This window comes from Daphnia magna, linkage group LG2 (genome assembly GCF_020631705.1).
Source record: "Daphnia magna isolate NIES linkage group LG2, ASM2063170v1.1, whole genome shotgun sequence".
In the NCBI taxonomy this organism is placed as follows: Eukaryota; Metazoa; Arthropoda; class Branchiopoda; order Diplostraca; family Daphniidae; genus Daphnia; species Daphnia magna.
Window position 1 is genome coordinate 16,928,522 of NC_059183.1, and position 22,817 is coordinate 16,951,338.

The 22,817-nt window shown below is 40.7% G+C and overlaps 1 protein-coding gene across 2 annotated transcripts; it reads left to right on the forward strand.

The window, feature by feature from the left end:
- Positions 1-18,803, forward strand: LOC116918043. Of its 2 annotated transcripts, none has more exons than XM_045168868.1 (6): positions 1-450; positions 5,229-5,344; positions 14,852-15,032; positions 15,182-15,294; positions 17,366-17,857; positions 18,313-18,803. In XM_045168868.1, exons 2-6 carry the CDS (start codon positions 5,308-5,310, stop codon positions 18,624-18,626), a joined length of 1,137 nt encoding a protein of 378 aa, XP_045024803.1. In that variant the 5' UTR covers positions 1-450; positions 5,229-5,307; the 3' UTR covers positions 18,627-18,803. The 2 variants fall into 2 exon arrangements, with proteins under 2 accessions (XP_045024803.1, XP_032779595.2); XM_032923704.2 differs by lacking the exon at positions 1-450 and adding an exon at positions 3,233-3,491.
- The last annotated feature ends 4,014 nt before the right edge of the window (positions 18,804-22,817 follow it).

Here is a 22,817-nt window from a genome sequence, read left to right on the forward strand (position 1 = left end):
ACTGGCATCCTCAGTATTGTGTCTGGCTATGTTAAAGCAACCCACGTCTCGGTCTTCTTCGGCCGCAGTGTACATCCAAGCCCGTGCCCTGCAATATTCAATTTTTCTTCTGGACATGTAAAGGAATTCCTGCATTTTGAGTGAGCCCTTGCTGCTTTCATTCAAAATTGTTGAAAAGCTGATTGAACTGCCGACAAGTGCGCTTGGGGATTATATATTTTTTTTTACGGGCACAAGTTCGTTTTTGTCCTATTATTGATGACAAGGAAAAAAAATAGCCGTTAGTGCCGTTTTGTGATTCAAAACAGGAGTTTACTGAGCTATTATTTTCCCAAATAGTATATCAACTTATCAAACTGATTGATAGTCGGATTTGCTTGTGAACTGGTGGACTCGACTTGTGTTCGTCTGTTGCATTTCATTCCAACGTCCTGGTTTTGCCGATCATTTGTAAGTCGACATTTCCTGTTTGCATTTTTGTAAAAAAAAAAAAAAAAATGCCCAATTGAGAGCAATGACTTATGGTTGATTGCGTTATCACTCTTATTCGCCTATTGGTTGCCTGTGTGTCTTTCTCTCTTTCTTATTGATGGTTGTTGGAGAGTGTATAGTCTAGCAAAGTATAGGCAAGAAGAAACGGAGAATTGGGGGTATGGCAGGAAATGGTTAGTCATTATTTTTGCTTCAGTCGTTCCTTTTTTCATCCCATCTGCAATTCTTCTACTCTACGATGTAGAATATGCCACAGTTGTAGGATTTATGCCTTCAGCATGGACCAGCAGCAAAAGCAGCATATATACGCAAAAGGCAATTTGTTACTTTCCATATCTTTCTCGTCTCATTGTTAAATAAAAATATACAAACGTCCTCCTATACGTAAACTGGACACGATGTCAACGTAAGACTATATCGTTTCTGACTGTTTGACTCAGTTAATCCTACGTGTAGCGCAGAATGAGTTTGTTGGGGGAAAAAAACATATTCTTCTTGTTTTTTAACTCGCTTTTCTGTTGCTTCTGCTTAACAATAATTTTGGGACGCGTGTTCGGAATGTTACGTGAGTGTTTGTCTCTCCCCCCACGGTAGTCCAGGCGAAAGGAAAACGATGCTCCGGCACTCACCGCTATTGCTAGTGCCTCCGCTTGAAATACACCGGCAGCATCTTTTCTTTTACTACCCCCTGTGATACGTCGTCTCTTCTTCCGCCCTCTTCTTTCTCTCTCTCTCTCTCTCTTCTCTTCTAGATTTTGGTTTTCTATTTTGAAAAAGGACCTCGACTGTTGCTCCAACACAGAGACTACAAAACAGTAATGGCTCGTTACCAAGCAGTGGGATTTACAAGCCCTAAACTCGTTTGTATTAGCCACTAGTAGCTACAACCACACGGCCGTTGCAAATGTTTGGGTAGATTAGGAAGATATTAAAGGTCGAACGAGAGGAAGAAGAATGAAAATTTTCGTGAAGATTTCTAGTCGCACGGATTGAGGCTTAGGATTAAATGAAAAACAAAAATATCCTTTAGAAAAACAAAGAACAAGAGGTGGTAAAAAAAGAAGTTAGGCTATATTGACAGCGTCAGCCGTAAGCGGTGCATTAGGGACGCGGTTAAGGGACTGCTATATGTGAGCTGGCCGTGTCTCAATGTGTTGTCAGGTCTTGCGGCCTTCTGAACGTCGTAAATTGTCTGTCGGCAAAAAGGCATACACACACGAGCATCGACGACGACAACAAGGCATACTCACAAGCTCCATCCGGATTTCTATTCTTCCTGTTTTGTTCCGTATATGGAACAGGAGGGCGGTGCGTAGCACGTCACATCCCGTTTCTTCTCCGCACTCCCCTCTCTTCCCATTTCAACTTTCGTCAGTGTCTTCTTCGTTTTCATTTCTTCCTTTTCCCTTCTGCCTGTTATACACACACACGCGCGTATCGATGAAAATAGAGACGGAATGCCAGCAGCTGCTGCCGCTGCGCTTCGCCAGTTGCTTTTGGCTCTGAAAAAATATAGAAGAAACAGAAGCAATGGGAGAGTGAGAGAGATGAATCTTCTCGTTGGAAAAAAGATTGCTGGAGTTGAGAGAGAGAGAGAGATATAGAAAAAAAAAGGGAACTATACAGTAGGATGTACTGTACCTTGGGTGACAGTTCAATATCCAATGCAACCGACTTGGGAGGAGCGGCTAAGAATGACAGCAATCCACACATCTCAACTAAACAAGAAAAGAACAACATCTAGAAAAAGAAAAAAAGAAAAAGTCAAAACCAGATCGCGCTTCAAAGCCTCCGAGGAGTTCTCTCCTATAATTATTTTTGTCATCTCAGAAATGCACGTTAGTTTTTTTTGGGGGGTGGGAGAGGGGGGGGGGAGGAGGCAGGAAGGGTCACCCATGTCTGGCCACCAGCCAGTGGTTTACTCGGGTTTACTTTTAAAAACAACCCAATAAGAAAAACAAAACAAAAAGCGAACAAATAGGAAAACAAAGCGCGATTGCGTTGTCTACGGATATCGAATTTCAGGACGGATATATATCGTGAACGGTACTATGTAAGAGCAGACATACTGGGGTATAAATAGGTGCCATTTTTTCCTCCCTTTTTTTTCTTTTTTTCTTTGTTATTATTATGTTAGATTTTTGAAATCGTCGCCATTTTTTTCCTGGCAATGTCTATAGGAAGACCCCCCATAGCTGCCAAGAGAGTGGCAATCCTGGCCTGATGTTAAATCGAATCAGTTCACAAACGATCTATTTTCGTTTTTGTCATCCTCATGCATTGATGACATGTCTTTTCTGCTTGTATGCCTAAAGGATCGGTAAGGCAGGCTTGCTTTGTTGCTCACAGTGGACAGTCGTTTAGTTGCCGACAAAGGACGACATCATCAGTCAATATACACTGAGATTAGGTTACTTATAGTGCACTAGACGTCGGTCGATTGCGGGTGAACCGCCATGGCATTGGGATCGTCCCGCTCCTGACTGCTCTATAAAAGAACTGGAGGTTGTTCTTGGGTGCTGTTTTCATATACATCAACTCCTGATATAAAAAAAAAAAGGGAATAAGGAATAAGGAAAAGCGCTAGAGTCAATCATGGATCAATAAAAGATTGGGCTATATAGGCGAGGAGCTTGAAGGGGGGGGGGAGGAAGAAGACAGTAGAGAGCGTAGTGAAGTACATAGACGAGCAGTTTTTTTTTTTTATTATTATTTTCTTTTCTTTTCTCGGTCAACACGAGCGAGAAAAGCCACGACGCGTTCCACAGCTCGTCGTCACCACATAATACGAACACACACCCCTCACCAGAATGGGACAACCCATTTGCCCAACTCTTCGCCGGCTGTCTTATACGAAAGGATTAGACCTCGTGATTGCAGATAATCTCCTGCCGCGCCACTGGGAGAGAATTAAAAAAGAAAAAAGGAAGAAGAAGAGACGTCTTCTTCTTTCTTCTTTGTCTGGCAGTTTAAGCTCATCAAGGCTTGTGGTTTGTGAGGTTTGCTCCAGTTGCTCTCTCGTCGTCTCTTTCAACCCATTGCTCTTTCTTTTTTTCTGGCACTCACTGCTGCAGCATTATAGCAAACTAATTCGGCAGTCTGGCTTATAACGTTTTCCACTAAAATTCTATAGAAACAAAAGTGTATAATTGGACTAATCTCGTGTATATATGCAACAGAAAAAGCCTCTGATTATGGCAGACTATTTATTTTGTTGTTTTTCTGTCTTTTTTAAGTGCAACTGAGTCTCTGTCTGACGAGGAAAGAAGAAACGAAATGCTTAAAAAGAAACTATATACGGTTGAGATTTGTAGTTAGAAGTAAATACAGCCATTCAGGAATGAGCACGTCGCTCTTTATAGTTTCACTTTTCTTTTTTCCCTACTGTACAGACGACAGTTTCTATGACAAAATACCCATAAAAAGAAGAAGAAAGGGGTAGTCTTACATGATAGAAATAACAAGGCTGTTGGCTTGCGTTGCATATCACTATATCTACTTAATCGTCTGTGTATAGCCAAGAACATCCAGGGCATACAAAAACATGATACTAAAGGAAAAGTTCCTCCTCCGTCCTGCGTGTGTGTGTGTGTGTTTTTATTCCAGCTATTCTTTATATTCAAAACAACAACATAGAAAAGAAGAGGAAGGAAGGAAAATCAAGTCGTTATACAAATCTAAAACTAGAATTGCGTCCGCATACGGAAGAATGCGCAGAATATTATCCTTGTATATATTTCGATATAATCAATGGGCTGAAAAAAAACAAAATTATGAGAAACTTCATTCTTATATCATTCAGGAATTGAATAAGTTATAGAACTGCTGCACGCTCTCAACGGCGACGGACTCGTTCAAATGTCATCAAAATGTATTAGTACCTTAGCTTATCTTCTTATATATAGTCTGTGACGATGCCATCAACTTCAAGATCATTCTAGATCGTTTTTTGCAGGAAGGCAGACTGGCGTAGTAAAGACGAATCAAAGATTACGTCACATAAACAGCTGCGATATATGTACAAGTATTATAGAAGGTCACCTTTGCTGCTTGCTGGACGTGAATGGAAACTATTGGGAAAGCCGCCCAAAAGTAAGGCAATCACAAGCGGAGCAGAGAAAGCGAGAGAAAGACTTTGATATTATACAGCTCCTACTGGTCTTTTGACACGACCAGCGGTATATAGCAAGCAACCACCCTTCAGGGTTTGTATACACAGCACACGGTATGGCATTATCCGCCCATTCTTTTGAATAATTCAGAAGGAAATTCAATAGGAAAAAAGAAAAAAAAAGAAGGATAAAAGCCCGTTGGTATATACACCATTGAGACGACCAATGAAAGGGGGAAGACGAACTATGGGAAATGCGTGTGTGTCTTTGGGAGGATCGGGTGATGGCTTATGGCTATGTACGTGATATGGAAAATGTCGGGGAAAATCGAGACAAGAATCCGAGAAAGGGATCTCTCGTTTTTCATAAACTGAGAACGATAAACGAGTGAATTGTGGATGACGTGCGTAGCGACGTATGTCGGTCGCTTCCTTGTTGTCTATATAGCCATATAAGGTGAACAAAGACCTTTGCCCTTAATCCAATTGCTAAATTGAAGGAAAAGAAATCGATTTAACGGTTTTAATATCAATTCATCATAGGATATTCGTTAATAGTTCATTACAAAATATTTAACAAAATCTTTAATTTGCATTTAAATGATTTTTTTTAAATCCTTTTTAGGAGTGGAGAAAATCTAATCAAATTTTGCTGGTAATTTGGCGATTGCACTTCATTAATTCTTCTGAGCGGGGCCTAAACAATGGCCGTATCTCCACTTCTTCATCAAAGTCACGAAGGTGAGTCGTTCATTGCTTTCCGTTTCTAAATAATATTCAATTTCGTCTGGTACGCCAAACGTTTCAATAAAGAGGGCGAACTGAAAATGAGGATTTTCACTTGCCTGGGAATGTAAACCGGCCGACTATTGATGTCAGGCGGTGCGGAGGGAAGAGTTTCACGCCAGACACACGCGCAGCTGATTTGATATATGTAGATCTCTTTCATTTAATCCGGATATGAGACACGCCCCGGATTCAAAGCGTTGACACTAAGCGCATTAGCTTTAATGAAATATCGAACAGCGTTGATGTTTATGTGCATATACTGTGCATGTTGGGCAACACAGGATGAAAGGTAGACCTACCTATACGTTTTATGCACATGTGCGCTTTCTTTTATTTTTCTTATTTTTACAAACTCATGAAAAGAAGAGTGGAAAGAAGAGAGCACTGAAAAAGGGAAAAGATGCTGATTGGAAACATGATTTAAACTTTTTTTTCCGCCCCTTTTTTTAATTGAACTTAAAAAAAAAAACACAGGCTCTTGTACATGTCGTATTCTGCACGAGCAAAGATGACACACCTGAAAAGAAAAGAGGAAAACGTCATCAGTAAATCTGGTTTTCGTTTGAGAAACTCATTCACTTTCTTTGAAGCATGTTTTGCTTGAGAAAATCTGAATCCTCTTAGAAATGGAAAATAACTAGAGTCGCAGAGGGAACACTTGAGAAAGAAGACGTCGTGGAAGAAAGTCACGACGAGGAAAGACGTGGGCGGACAGAAGGAGTAGAAAAACCACTGAATGGAAAAAATAACAAAAAAAAACGAGAAAGAAAGAAATAAAAATCGGGAATGATGCCAAGAAAGAAAAAAAAAACGATAACTCGTCAGGAGTGTGTGTGGCCATGAATCGGTGAAGTGTACAACCCAAGGAATCCCTTTCGCCCCCAAACCCTAAATAATTCCTGATGATCCCGTCCATTTGCATTCAAATCAGGATCCGAATGACCGAGCGCGACGAGCTGCCCGTCAGCTGTCATCGGGCTGACACAAGCTCTGCTGCACCCGTGGATATTAGCCAATCTCAATTCCGCAGAGTACTTTGCTTCTTGATCTATACGAGTGTGTTTTTCACGCCATCGATTATACCAAGACACACAAAAAAAGCAGCCCTCTCATCCTCGCGATTCTTGTTTTACACTCCGACTTCCGCGCACGGAGTACGGTAACATGAATCCAAATGGGATTTATCTTGATGCTTTTCTCTAATGTTTTCTCTCGTTAACTGTTTACGTGACGCGTGGTATAGATAAATGTGGATCGTCATGTCAATTTTATTAGGTTTTGCTCCGAGTTACTGGAATAGAAAGGAAAGATTTTTTTTTTTTCAGCAAAAATCTGGAGCGTATGTCTTTTTCACGAGACGTATATACAGTCTATAGGCACTCACCTTTTAGCCTTTGAACGCTTGGCCGACAATCCAATCCGGAAGTGTATAAGAAATTCACGCTGTACGTTGCGCCGTGGCAGGACGACAACTCCGAAGGGAAATAATGGCTCAGGAAATTGGAGCGCCACCGATTATAGCCGTGCCTATACAGACACACGCTTTCTATCTCTTATCTATACTACATAACAGAACAAGAACAAGATATATAGAGAGAGAAAGGAAGGCAAGAAAAAAGCATTTTTCTTTTCCCCCTTCTGGGACAGAATTGTCGGAGACATGGAAATCGATTTAGAAAATCTTGAGACATCCATATTCCCAGAAGATTGAAGCCAAAGTTGGACACAACTGGTGGCAATCCGGTTAAAGTAAGTTGGTTCAAAAGAAGGACGTGAATACTAAATGTACACGGCAAACCTTCACACGAAAGGAATTTGCATCAAAATGACAATAAATCAAAATAGTTTGCGCTGACCACGTATGGGACGCTAACATGTCTAGCAACACATGCTGTTGTCGTTACAAGTTTTCAACAACAGCAAAAAGTTGGAATAATGTGTCCACATGCGGAAAACTGGCCAAGAACTTTTTGTACGGTACCAACTTTACGAGTTGATTGTTACAGTCGATGATTGCACACAAAACATTCGTTGGCCGGCGTCCAGCGCAGCCTGGACACATACGCGCGATTGGATCTGCTTTTGGTTCCCTTTGGTCATCCATATACAGCTGATCCTGCCACCTTCTGTATATATATATATATAAATATACTAGTCTTTTGAGAGTAGTGATTTGTTCCATGAAACGGTTGCAACTTCTTCCACTGTTAAGGGCTTTTTTCTCGGTTGCTTCTTTTATGAGGTCCTCCCCTGTTTGATTGGATCTGAAATTGGGCAGTCTTATAAAACTCAATCAGCTTGGCATTTCAATTTCGACGACGGCTTATCTCCAACTCTCTAGGTTCCCCCCTCTTTGTCTCCCGCTTCTTTGCCAGTTACCCCATCTTCTTATGTGTGAGCATTGTCCTTTATTTCCTTGTTCCAAACGTCTCCTTCCTTTTGCCTCTCAACTTTTTTTTTTTATCTACTCTTTTTCTTTTCAATTTGCGACTCTCTTTATTCCATTGTCGTTTTCCTTTTCTTTTTTTTTCAAGAGGAAATGATGGGAGATTCACGTCCTCTCGGTTTTCGAAAAGAGTATCTACGCTTCGTATACTGATAACGCAATCTATTTGCACATCTCTTTTGATTTGCCAATGTCTTCGTTCGCGCACTACCACCAATTCGTTTCATGTTCACTTTGATCTTTCAGCTGACTATAGAAGAAAAAAGTATAACCAGCAGGAGGGATAGGAAGAGGAACGCTAGTGGACGAGATTGTGATTTAAGATGGCGGACCTAACCGATGGAGACAAACATCGAAGGAGGTCGCTAAGTACACGATTTTTTTTCAACGTTTTTTTAAGAGAGAGAAAAAAAAGAGGGTAAAAATGAAATCGGAAGAAGACATTTTTCGGCTCTTGAGAAAAGCTTGTTTATAAGACATTTACCCGTCCTCGGGGACGGTGTCGATTAAACGGAGATCCACTTGGATCGGAGCGGGGAACGCGGATTTGTTCTTTGTACCCGATGCTTTATCGGGTGATACAGGATGAAGTGCAGATCGAAACATGAAGAATAAAGAGAAAACGGAGGGAAAGAAGATCGGAGTAGAATGTCGAGAAGTAAGAGATGCGGCATCACAACAAATCAAAGGGAAACGAGAAAATCGTAAAAGAACGTCGGGTAGGCACGGACTGAGAGTGGACGGAAATTTTGTTTTCTCGGGACAAGCTCATCACTAGAATAAAAAAATTGAACGAAAAAGAAAAAAAAAAAATAATAGAAAACATGAAAGTCTTTTTTCTTTTTTCGTTTATTACAGGAGAAAGTTGTATGCCTTTACTTTAAACGGAAAAATATTTATAGGCATTAATAAAATTCCCATATTACTTATACGTATACACTATTGTATAGTGATATAGTTTCTCCGCGTATTTTTCCTCATCAATTATGTCTGATGTTTTCACTTTGGGGGAGTATTGAAAGTTAACTCCAACTTCCCTCAAGATTGCCATTTGCGTCAACGAGTATAAACAGGAAGTATATGACTCTATATCCCGAATAGAACAAAAGAGCTATAAAAAAAATTCTTGGATTTGGGCGATTCGTTGTGTTTCTGAAGCCCACGGTCTAATGTCATCACGAACATTTGGTAGCGCAAAGTGTTCCAGCCTTAGAGAAAGAGAATTTTCCGAAGACAAACCCCCCCACGTCCAGTTTTTATGATTTGTATTTGATTTGTTTCTTTTTCCTTTCTCTCTTTTTTTTTTGTCTCCATTCTTTGTCTTTTTTTCCCCTATTTTTATTGGCGCTGTTTCGCTTTTCTTCACATTATTGGCACGACGGTGGAGACGGCGGGGCTTTGGTGGGCCGACGAGCCAAAAAAAACGGAACAAGTCCTGGCTAGTCTTATGATTGACTGTTGTGATAGAATGTCGGGCACTGCGGGAATGTTTGGAGCGGTAAAAGAGAAGAGCGCTGGCTAATGCAACTGGAATTGGAAAGATGGCTGCTAGTAGAGCGCTTCTATATAGCTATACATCGAATAAAACAAAAGACTCATAACTATAAGCTTCGCTAGAGAAATATACCAAACAACATTGACGAAGATGTGACTCTCATTTTTCTCCGAATCTCTGATTATAAGACGCATAAGGATGGATGAAAATTGCTTACACGTTTTTCGTACTTTTAGTCCGCAAGAAAAACGGACCAGGAAACGCTTTACTTTTCTCATCACCTTCTAGGTATTTTCAAAGTTTGAATTGAACTCGCGCCAGCTATTCGTGCGGTAGCTAGACAACTCTCAGTTCAAACACGGGGGGTTTATGGTGAAAGGCAAAAGTAACTTGTTATACGTAGTAGTTGTAGGTCTAATCCATTAATGAGAGTTCAAAAAGTGAAGGCAAACAAAACGGTGGCTGCCTCCGTCCAACTTTAAACATCAAAAAGCTTTTGTTTGAATTTCAAAAGGGTTAGGAGAAATAAAAGAAATCCAAACCCCCATAGCAGGTTATATAACATAGAAAACAATGGGTGAGTATAAAAACGACGTCAAAGATTATACCAAGAAAAATGGAGAGGCTAAACATTGTGAACAATAGTATTCTCATGCTAATGATGAAGATAAGAAAGAGTTCCATCGATGCGAGCAAACAGGAAAAATAATGAAAATAAGAGTTTAAAAAAATTAAGAAATATCCTGGGAGAGATTTTCCGTTTGGCTAGTCAGAGTTCACGATGAGACAAGAATGCCGGGAACCGGAAACAGGAAATTATGTTGGCTGATAGACACACTGCACATCATTGGCTGTGTTTGCACAATGCACAGCAATAGCGAGTAAGGAGGATGCATGTAACCTTCTCCTTTCACACGCAACCTACGTATTCATATAGCGAAGATTCTAACTTCGGTATAGCTAAATATAGCCACCAGGCTAAAGAATACCTCACTCTTATACTTTTGTCAACTATCTATTAGTCAATGAGTTCTCCAGTGGCGTACAATTCTCTAGATGTGTCTGCGAGGAACGTGAGAATTTCCAAAAAGCGTTGGAATCGATAAGGAAATCTCAAGTCCCCGCACGAGAAGAGAACAGATTAGGATATAGCGACCTTCAATTGTATGTAGTTGAAGAAAAAAAACTGTGTCTTTCAAACTATAGTACAAGTATTCCGAACGTGGCTTCGAGCGTGCTGCACGCGCCCAAAGGATAACAAGCACTCCAGCTTCCACCGTTGGTATTCTGGAAAAAAGATGGAAATTTGATGAAGAGGAAGGAAATCATTCACCTTAAAATGATAGGCCTTTGAAGCTATTTGCAAAGAGAGAGTAGCGAAATGGTTAAATCTGGTTGCGTGTCACCGAACTAAGCGCATAACGCTCTATTGATTTAGTTATTATAATGACCGCAGGTCGTGGAATTGCTGATCCATCGTGACGATGAGAATAGGCTTATCAAAGATGATCAAACAGGCTAGGATGTTGGAAAGCGGAGGGTGGTAACAAAAGAAAAGCGGTCGGGCAAACCAACGACGAGTTGATTAAAACATAAATGGAATTACTTTTAAGGGCTATACACCAGAAATCAATAGAACGCACTCGTCTCCTTATCTTCCCCTTTTTTCTTATTCGCAATGATTCCGTTTGTGTCAATCACTATCAACGTCTCGGGTAATTAACGAAGTGAATATTTCCGGACGACATCTCTCCCCCTCCATCCCCGCAATTCTTAACTTTCGTCCACTTTTATTTTTGTCTCCCCAATTGTTTTCCGCCTTTTCTATTTATTTTCCTCATTCCCATCCTTTCTCTTCTTCTGATTTTTTTTCTTTCGAACGTTAGTACTCCATTCTTATATACGTTAACTCTGCTATGAGTAGAATCCTTTCTTCTCCCCTCTCATTTATTTCTCGTGAAAGCCGCGGGACAAACACGCTAGGCATTATGATGGACTCCCCGACCCACCTTCCAGCCGACGCCCCTTTTTCCCCCGCCTTTTTGCTTTAATTTCATTTTTGTTCTTTCTTTTGTTCCAAGTGCGATAGGGTATATTTGTCCTTTTAGTGTTGAACGTTGTTTAAACGCCCTTTAATAGAAAAAAAAAGAGCCAGTATTCAGTTCTCTATTATGTATTTTTTTAGAAAAAAAGAAGGGAAGGGGTTTTTCCTATTGACCGCCGACATGTCAGCGTGTTGGTATTCCCTCCTATACCTTTCTCGGTTGTTGGCCCGATCTTTTTTATTGATCGAAAAAAAAAAAAAAAATGGGATCCGACATTTTTCTTCTTTGTTCACATGACACCGTGTACGGTCTAGTGCTGCGAGCACGCAAAAGAGCGCACCGAGCAAAATGCTAAGTTCTTCGTTCTTTATCCTATCATTTGCATACGTGACCGAACGAAAAAAGAAGAAAAAAATAACTGAGATCTCTTCTGCTTAGAGCATCTCCATCAATTCAACTTGTTTAAATAGATTTACTTGTCGCTTAATTAGGTAAAGAAATGAGATACAGCTTTAAAGCGCTTGTCGCTGACGTTAGAAAATGGCGAAAAGGGGATTGCAATCCAACAAAGTTTTTGCTTTTTGCGTAGTATAAGGTGGAAATGAATAGCCGTATACGGTACACGGAAAAGTTGGCTCTCAAATGACTAATGAGCCAGCTGTTGGATGCCGGGAGGGACGGTATACTTCATATTGTACTTGTTTAGCTCCCTTCAGAAAAGTTTCGCCATTTGCTTGCGAGAAAGTTTACGCAACTCATTTTTTGGTTTACGTTAGCATATCCACGCTTCTAACGCATACGTAAAACACAATTAGAAGCATCCATTAATCTTTTCCCGCTGCGTTCTCTGCTGTGTGCGGATAGGGGAGGGTCATCTAAAAAAGTCCAGCGGATCAACAAAAGCTTTTGTTTGCTCGCACGTCGCATCCGAAATTCGCCGAGAATGCCGTGAAGGTATATATAGACTTTGTGTGTTATGCATAGTAAGTGCAAAATTTCAATGCGCATCCTTTCTTGGAGCTTCAATGAGGAAGACGCAATTGTTGTATAGGCAGACGGCCTTAGTGAACAACTTTTCATGCCCGCTTCATTTCATAGTTGCGTGGTGCCCCCTTTTTTTTCGGGAGCCATTTATCATGCCCATTACAGGCCTCTTTAGAGTCCAAGTTGGTGAAAGGCTACCAAGTGGAAGGCAATCTGATTTATGAAGAAAGAGAACTGCATGAGAGTGGGTGGCTGTGTTGGGGACCGACGGTATAGGACCTCGTACTCTGCTGTCGTTTACAGCTCCCTTATTCTGCTGCTTCAGAATGTTGTTTTGCTGCTGTTCGTGACTGTCGTCCGGAGTGGAAGCCGTTCTGCACGATTGCCTAGAAGCAAGAATTATCCATTTACAGAAAAGTTTGTTTTGTTGTTCGTCTTCTACTACGCACATAGTTATGGTGTGCCCAATTGGCACAACATTTTCGGACACACCAAACGCGCAATACTTCTAGGCCTAAACTAGCAAAATTTGCTTTAAAAAACAACAACATATGTTCATGGAGTATTCATCCCTGTGATCTTTGCTTTGTAAAAGGAAAGGAGAGAAACAAAAACGTCGTAAAAAATAAAAAGAGAAAACCAACGAGAACGACAGGAAGATGGAAATATTGAGTTACTCTGAAACATAAAACATATTTCGTTTTCGTCCTGCGTGTTGTGTAATGACGTCCGCATTTCATCACTGTAATTGTCATTTAGATTTATTTATCTACGTTTGATAATAATAAAGCAAGAATAGTGAGACAATCGAATTCAATTAAGTCAGTGTTGTGCTAAATGTTAAGATTAAAAACATGAAAGTTGTCAATTAACTGTGCTTTGTACACAGATAACAGGATCTGTGTGTCGTTCGAGAATTTCGCAGGGCAATAATTATTAAAAAAACACATTAAATTTCAATGGAAACATTGCAACGGTAATGATCGAATGCGACGTAACGTTGCGTCGTATTCCCTGTTCCATATATGTCATTTGATATTGCACCGTCTCGTACATGCTTTAATGTAAATGTAAAAACAACATCAGACATTTGATATGCATATTTTGCGTCGGATGCAAATACGGTATTAATAACAGTCGAAAATGGATCGAACCATTTACAATGTCCGTTTACATACTAAGTGGTTTACATACTCCTGTACAGAGCCTACCTACGTTGAGTTATTTATATTCTAAACTGCCTTCAACGATACGTTAGTACGAAAGAAGGGTCAGAAATCCTTTTTTCACGTTGACAAAAAGACACAGCTGAGGGCCTGCCCTGTGGTATTCCGCCAAAGAATGACATGCATACATCAGTGCCAAAAGAGGAGACTCCTTATTGATATCGCCGCGTCAACGACACTTTTTTTCTTGTGCCTGTTTCCGCGTGTCTTTCCATATATTTTCACAACTTTACTTTTTTTATTATTATTATTTTTGATTTATTTTTTGTGCTTGTGTATAAAGTCCGTTCTGGTTGCCTATTGAACGCTACGGCTATATCTGTACAAAAAGAAAAATCCTGTACGCTGTATAGTTCCTCCTATAGACATATATCACGCCGAAAGTTTGCGGGAAGAGACAACAAGAGCAAAGGGAAGAAAAAAAAAACTGATAATGTAGAATCTGTACAAGAACAAGAAGAAAAACGGAACTGTATGAGCCTCCCCGGCCCGAGCTATCGATTGCGCGTGATGCGTTTCCTTGATTTATGTTTGCGCGTCGGCTTGGCTTATGTTTTGCGCTAGACTCATGTAATGTATGGAAGGGTTATCTGTTGGGGCTCCGAAGGCATGAAGTAGCGAGAAACAAACGGGGAAAAACTATGGAATGCGAAGAGTTATAGTCTCTACTTTATTTTCCCATTGAAAAGTTAATTTGGCCGCCTTCTTCTTCTTTTTCTCACCTAATAGTGCCACGTGTAACAAATTTCGTCATCTTGAACCCAGTGACATTCATTAAAAACAGCAAGGGTGGTCCGTTTACTCACTTTCCAATACTCTTGCGTTGAGTGTCGAGAAAGATGTGTTGTTTTTTTCAAACAAGAACTGCTGTGGATAACGATGCCAGGTCATCATCATTTCTCTCTGTCTCATTCTGATGGTGTACATTTTGTTGGTCGTTCCAGCTGCTCCAGGGATTCATACATGTCCCAGTAGTAATTAAGAAGAAGCCCAAAATAAAGTAGATTTTTTTTTCCAGTACATGTATTCGTCATCGCTGGACAGGTCGGTGGTCTGCAGAGACAACAAAGTCGTTGCGTCATTAATAACGAAAAAGTGGTGATACATTGAACTGTCCTATATACGTGTTTGATTGCTTGGTGGTTGGATTAAAGACTAAAACTTGTTTGGGGATTATAAAAAGCTGAGAAGATCAATTGGAGAGTTTTTAATTTAAATGTTCCTTTGATGTTCAATAAATCATTGTTTTTTTGTTTTTTTCAGTGTTGAACGCGGATTTCTGTTCGGGTTACATCGATCAATTTGGCAAGTGGAATACGGGATTTCCGTGCCCTTGGCTTGATGGCTCCACTCCCGGCTTCTGTTGCGGAACGGAAAACTACAAGTACTGCTGTTCGGGCAAATTGAGGATTGCCACAGCGCCACCACCTCAACCTGAAGACCCGTAAGTGTTTTGTTGTTTTTTTCTTGTTAATCCGCATTGCTATTTCAATAAATATACGCGTTACTTTCACGTTTATTCCTTCGATTTTTCGATCCAAAAAGTTTCTTTTCTTATAAATCCGATGGCCAACACTTTTCGATTGTGCATAGGTTACTCTTAGTACTGGCCATTACGCTAGGTGTTGCGGCCGGTATCACGTTACTCATCTTGATCGCCTGTTTCGTCTGTCCCGGTTGCCTCTTACACAAAAAACGTCGACCAGGTATTGAATATCAAACGATTGCATGTAAAAAGGTGTCCAGTCTCCGCAATTCGTGTACCCGTTGACCAGTGCACCAAAAATCGATGAAATTTATCAAGTCTAGCGCTTAGATTGATAACCCTTCAGAAAAAGGCAGGGTATAGTAAAAAGCCGTCAAGATTGTGGGAAACCAAGAGTGAAGAATAAAAAATGTTGCAAAATATTCCAATACGAAAATCACGTGTCAGCGCAATGCAAAAAGATTGGGCTACAGGACGTTCAAGGAGGGAACTTGAGAATGAAACATTGAATAAGAAAAAAATTTAAAAAATGATCACCGTCACCCAAAAAGCTAAAATTAGTAAAATCACTATCTACACTCTATAAGCCTATTAAAAGCCCAGATGGGCAGTAACACCACTTTCGAATAAGTCTAATCAACAGGTGTATTAGCGGTAGACTTATTCGTGTGTACCAAAACCGTGGGGACTTTCTTTCACCCCATTTTGCAACGGGCTTAATTGGGAAATTCCAGTTTTGCTGTCTATGCTATGTGGTGTGTCTAATATTTTTGAAAGATCTGTGTGTACGTAGCGGGATATCACATTACCGGGCTTATTTTTTTCGTTTGTGACTTGAACTGAACATATACGAAGCTCAGAAACGTAATCGATTTTTTCACGCACAATTCGTTGAGCAAACATAATTTCCTGCAGCGAAACTTCTACCGTGTAGTAGTATAGTTGATTGAAATGTCAAGAAACCACAACACACACAAAAAATAGAAAAAAAAATAACCTTCCTCATTCTTAAGCGTTAACAAAAACGTAAAGGTAGGCAAACCTTTCCAATGCGCACGTAATGAAATTCATTCAATGCAAAATAGAAAGAAAAACAGTTTCCATTTTCCATCAATCATAAATTGAATGAACTCGGCCGTGTGAAGCAAACTGATCGTCAATGGAGCATATATCGAAAGGGTTAAATCCTATACGTGCGAGATTTGTATACGTATATGATATGATTCTTTTCAGTCTGTATAGAAAAGATACGAGAATTGGGTCAATGTTAGGCTTATAGCGAGATGAGCTGATGAAGAAGCAAAGAGCCAATTAATCCCAAGATATATCACGCCAATCATCGTTCTGGAATTGGGCGCCGTCGATGGGGAACCGTCTGTACATGGTGTATAACTAGCAGCAGCTCGTATATAACCCGCGCGTTAGTTGGTGTCTGTTAAAGATGCGTATGTGTGTTTGGATATGTCTAACGGATCGTAGGAGGGAAACAAATCGGATTTGAGGATCTCTGCTAGTTGCCGGAGAATTTTCCAATAGAAGCTTCCCCTTTTTTTCCCCGTCTACATCCTTGGTTATCCTATTTTGCTTTACTATTACCCGTTTGTAATCTCTTTCTTCTCTTAGGAATTCTTTTCGTCTGGGGTTTCTATTTTTAGTTTTATCTTATTTTTCCGTCTTTATCCCTCGTCTTTCTCTACTTAACGATGTACAAAAAGGACGTCGGTGGGCGTTTGTTGCCATAGAAAACTGCACATCCATCCGTTGAAAACAACCACTATATTGCCTAGAAAACAAGCATAAGAACTGCGTACTTTATAGTACACATCTGTGCATGTCTAAAGAAAAGCCTATCCATCCCTTTTTATTCTTTTATTGCATTTTCTCTTATTTTTTTCGTTTTTATTTTTATTACATTATTCTGTTTTTATCCTTTTGTTTTTGTTTTGTCTCCTCTGCTCAGTCCGCTTCTTGTTTTGTATTCTTTTCTTCTCAATTCTTTCGTGTGTACATTCGGCTTGTACTCGGGGTTTTGGCTAACGTCACCGACTTCTGTCACCGACTGATACGTAACTTTTAGCCCAAATCGGTAATCGATTGGCCTACATTGGGGTTTTAGCGTGATCGATGGTACACGATCGATTGACGATCATCAACGAAGCTGCAACTGATGTATCTGATTCTCAATCCTTTTTCCGTGCCTTTTGTGTAGTGTGTGTGTGTGTGTCCTCTTTTTATTTTAGACAACCGAACGCTAAAAACCTTTCCAAATTCGTAACTACCATCGAATTCAGGTCCTCTGTATCGATTACCTTGCTCTTCGACGATGAGCACCTACGTCCCAGCGGCAATGACCACGTCTAGTCCTGGACTATCAAATCAACACCATCAACATCAGCACAGGCCGGCCATTGGCTTCAACGACGTCCGGACGTCTGCCAGTTTTCACAGTTTCAACGGAGGCGGAGGTGGTAATAGCGGAGAAACCAGAAACATGAGTGCTGGTGGCGGAGTTTCAAGTCTCTACTCTCTTTCGGATTCCCATTGTCCGTCACCCGTTGCCATGATGACGGCCGACTCCAATGCCATTTCTAACATTGATCAAATCCCAGGCGTCCACCGTCAGTCGGAAATGACTCGACCAGCAGCAGGCAGAGGAGGTTGCCATCATCTCTACTGGAACCGACCTGTACCCCGATTGGCCTCTTCCGCCATTGGCAGCAGCAACAACCCAAACAGCGAAAACCAGCTGATGTCCGTGCGGATGCCGGCCAACAACAGTCAAGGTTCAATCAACTGTTCCAACTCATTTCAACACACAAAATTAAGCTTTACTCTTAATTGATGAGATACACGTACAAGACGGATCAACTGGTTTTAGTATAGCTGGTCGTCGTATTTAGGTATAGTGCGTTTTTTTCGGTTTTGGAACCGTAGTTGATTTAACGGCCGTGAGATGAAACACAGTATTAGATATCAAGGGAGTACGAGTAATTGGCTGCATTCGTTCCGTTTCATGTTCATGTTACTTAGCAAATTTCGCGTGACATCTAAGCTTCCCAAAACCAGAGGATATATTATAACCCTCACGTTGTGAACCGGTTGAACCCAGCTGCTATTCACAACATAAAGAAGTTGTTCTTATTCAATGCAACCAGAGTAAAATCGAGGCTTGTAAAACATACCTGGAATGAAAAAGCTATAGTATTTCATGTTGGTAAAATTTTATGTATCTATGCAGGTCACGTGCAAACCTGTCGCCACAGGGACGATCCTTCACCTCCGCCTCCTTACGAAGCGGATTTCAACCCCAATATGCATCGCCATCATCCGTCGGTTGAGACGATGAATAATCGCACTACTTCGCTAAACCAACAAGCTCAGTTAAGACAACATTTGCAACAGCTTCAGCAGCAGCATCAAGCCGAAACGTCAGCTTTCCGTCAACAACAACAACACAGCAGCAACATAAGTCCACGGCAGCCAGCGCTTTGCATCATCGATGACGGCCGGAGAGACAATTCTCAATTGAATTACCACTCAACAAAGTTCTGAGAAACACGAAACCAGACTGATAGTTGACACGGATGGGGAAAACTATTGGCATCGTGACGAGATAAAACAACAAGGCAGTTTATTTTTTTTTTTAACTACATAATACAGTTTGATATATTATTGATTTGTATACACATAAACCACTGTTATCATAATACATTGCAGGACACACTTGAATGGTTTAACGACTCGTTATTTCTTCATCACCCGTGTTAACAATGCAAGAGCTCCGTGTACGTCATTACCACATTCAAACGATTGTGATAAAGTCGTTGAATTGTGACATGGTGATCAGTCAACCGTGTTTATTCCACGACAAGTTGACAACTCTCAGGGACTATGCTCTTTGCTTTTGAAAACGAGTAACTGAATCACCCCCCCGCCGCCCCGTTGAACTTGTTTTTCACCTTCTCCGAACAGCATGAAAGTGAAACATTTAATGTACGTATTATCTAGTATGTGTTCGCACTTTGGACGAACCAATGAATGGACAGCGATTGAAGACGTGCGGGACGTGAGAGGGAGGAGACGATGCACGCCATACGTGATTGGAAAATCAATAAAGACGTTACTTAATGCCATTCGCAACCGTTGAGTTGCCTTTATTGTTACCCCAGAAAATCCATCTGACAATGAACAGGCAAGCAGCTGGCTTTTACTTGCTGTTGGTAACTTTATCGCCACGTCTATAAGAATAAAGAATGAAGAAAACAAGAAGACAAAAAAAAAGTAGTGGCTGAAAAGGGGGGGGGGATAAAAGGCGATTGCATTTTAATAAACCTTGTCGTTTAATAAAAAAAGAATTGAGCAATAGACAACACACACGCAAGATGATAAAAAAAAAAGATGGGAGCGGAAGGAGGAGTGATAAAGAAGGGGAATAGATGGGTTCTATTTACTAAATAAAAAAGTTGACTGGCTAAAATGTATCACGCAGGGCTCCCCCAGGAGAACAGTAATGACTGGCTGGATGTGAATTATCCGAAGAACGATCTTTTGTACGAGTCAATGGGCCGAAGTTGTGTGAAGAAATAGAACCCCCCTCCCCCTTCACGCCATCATCATCACCCGATGGGTTGCTCTGCATCACCTCTATACCAACGTAGTGTTGTTTGCCTCAACAATGGCTCGTCGCCTCACTTCTTTCATCCTTCGAGATGATTAGATTTTTGGCTACGCCAGGGAGTGAGCAGACGATGTCGCCGACCAAGAGTTTTTTTTTTTTTTGTTTTACTCACCCGCGATGCGCTGATGGTCGGAAAATGTGGCGCCGTATGTTGTAGCCGTCGGGTATTTGGGAGCCCATCAGCACTTTCATCTGCGGGAGTCATTCCGTAGCCACTGAGGCGTAAGGGTGACAAGCTGAGGTGGAGGAACAGCAAGCTCCCAAAGGGGTGCCGAAGCCGTCGAATCCTCGGTCCGTCGATTTTTTGTGACTTTCCGAGCGTGACGGTGAATACAATCACACAATTATGAGGCAACGATGTTTTAAAAGTGACAAAGAGAACGAGGAACGTTTTAGAAAAGAAAACTTCACTTGAAGTTGATAATCTCTTTGTTGGCTGATTGAAAGCTTGGCCATCTATTGACATAATTCTGACAGAGAAATAAGAAATACAAGATTTTAAATCAAAACATCCATTCGTTATTCAATCGTGATTTTTGCGTATATTGTTTGCCAAGAATCGTTCTGCAATTATACAACCATTATTAGCGCAAAGAAAAGAATGGCTGTCGTTATTGAAAAGTTCGGATTAAAACGAAAATGGACGAGAACGGGCAAATGATTTTCACCGAAATTCGCACTGGCCTCTGTCCTATCATTTCTGGATACTTACGGAAAGTTGGCAATAGTCGTACCCTGTCGCCACTGCACGCACCCATAGACACAAGTTTGTTTCATCTTCCTGGTATTAGAAGGGGAGCTAAAACTACAGTGAAGCTCAAATTGAAGCAGACTTGGGTCTAGAGGTGTTAGAAGAAAAATAAAAAGCCCCGAAACTTATGCTGGAGTTGAATAAGGTTCGAATCCATGGTGCCTGTGATGTACGTGGCTTCTGAACGATGATGGGCTGCACATCAATTATTCAAAGGATGCCGGGAGAATGCCAGAAGAGGTTGACGTAGATTAGATTGGTTCCTCTATACGTATACGCACACCCTCCCCTCTGTGAATCGCCTTCTGCGTTCTAAGAAAACAGAAGCCTCGCCAAGTAGTAGACTAACTTGTTTCTGAATATTAAACGAGAACCCTATTCCAAAATGCATAGCAGCTTTTATGTTATTATTACCCATATTTCTTTTATGTATGTCCCGACGATCAACCGTCACTTACGTTGTGTGGTTTATAGCGCACATTTGGCGCCAGGGTGAATTCCTCCAAGCCATTGAGGCTGATTCAATTGATCGAGGTCTTTGACTCGAACGGAAATGTACAGATGATTCGACTTTTACAACGGATTCTGTGTAACATCTTCCGGTAGCGGGGAAAACAAAACGCAGATGGGAAACCAATGTAGCAGAAACAAAAGAAGAAAGAAAGGCTTTATAGATTATTGGCAGAAAGTTTCTTTCATCGTCCGCTAATAACGAGCTTGTGATAGTATAAAGTAATACATAACTATACTTTCTATCTTCCGCACCATTTAATTTCCTTCAGGTTTTTTCTTTCCTCGTAACCAATTAATTAGAGATGTAGAAAACGAGGTGCTAAATAGATAACCGAGTTTAGGGAAAGACGCAAAGAGAAAAAGAAAGTCAAACAACATCTTTAATTATCGTCATTCCAACCAGCCAACTTTCACTGGTTGCGCATTGTTGTTCGATGTGGGGGCGTGGTTTTTTAAATTTCATGCTCCCTTTTCATGTCGTCCATCAATGGATTCCTTCGTTGATCATCGACCATTGTCATCCAGCGCACGATGTATCCGGCGCGCACTGGTCAACGTCACGAAGCTGAAAAATCAGAATACAAAATAAACTGGAGCACGTATATAGTGCTGTCATTCGTTGTATAGTTCTGACAGTCAGGGCTCGACAACATGTTGAAACGCGTGAAATATCTCGGCTTGCACCATCAGACAAAAAAATAAAAAATGAGGGCTATTTTCAATGCACTTTGTCATGCTGTTAAGAAAAAAAGGAAAACTTATACATCGTGAATACCTGGCTTTCGTATACCAGTTGCGCCTTTTGGCTCTTCGACAGAGATTTTAGGGAGTTTGTTTGCTTAATAGCCTGGAAGTGCATTGTTCGTATATACCAGCATTTATTGTGAAAGAAAAATGGCCGAAGAGAACGGCGAGGCCAGAAAAAAGGGAGGAAACCATTTAGAACTTCAACATCTGGCCCTAACGGAGCAGATAGCCTACATTTTTGTTTCAAGTTTTTGTTTCTTTTTGCTTTGTTTTTTCGTTCTCTGGTTCAGTCGGGCAAACCATCGGTCGATATGGTAAATACGATTGTGGTAGTGTTGGTTATTGTTTTTCCCGGTTCTCTCTATTTTCTTGGCATCTTTTTTTCGGGATGTATTATGTTGTCTGTGTTTAGGGAAAAGGACGACAAATTGAATGTTGATATCATCGAGAAAGATGCAAAGTCCGTTGAATTCAATTTCGAACATTTTCAGCTATTCACATTTACCTTGTTTTCTTACTCTGGAGAGAAAATGTGGTAACAAAGAAGAAAGAAAAATAAACATTAAAACTTTCGTTAGCTCTGGGAAATAATTTCGCCGATTCGTATAACATGATCTAAACAACTTTCGCCAGATTGTGCGAATCACTGCTCTGTTTTCGGTAATCTTATTCGAGCACCAGTGTTGATCGGCCCTTGATGTCATAACAGATTAGTGAAATAGCCAACGTAACATTACAGTGAGAAAAACACAAGGGAAAGATGGACGATTTCAAAATTTTCTGGACAAATCCCAATGCACGAAACGAAACACATGGACATGTTGAAATACGGCGATAGAAAGTTATTGTGTTTTTCTTTTGTTCTCTGTGCCGATTCATTTACTACAGAGAACTAGCGATGAAAAATGATTGGTGATTCAGTTGGGAGCTTTTATTCAATGCTGTGGAATTGAAAAACCAGCCTCAATTGAAAGAAAACAAACAAACTTTCTTATAGACTTTTGTTCGTTGGGACATCCCAGAACGAAGAAGATACCGCACACATACAATTAAA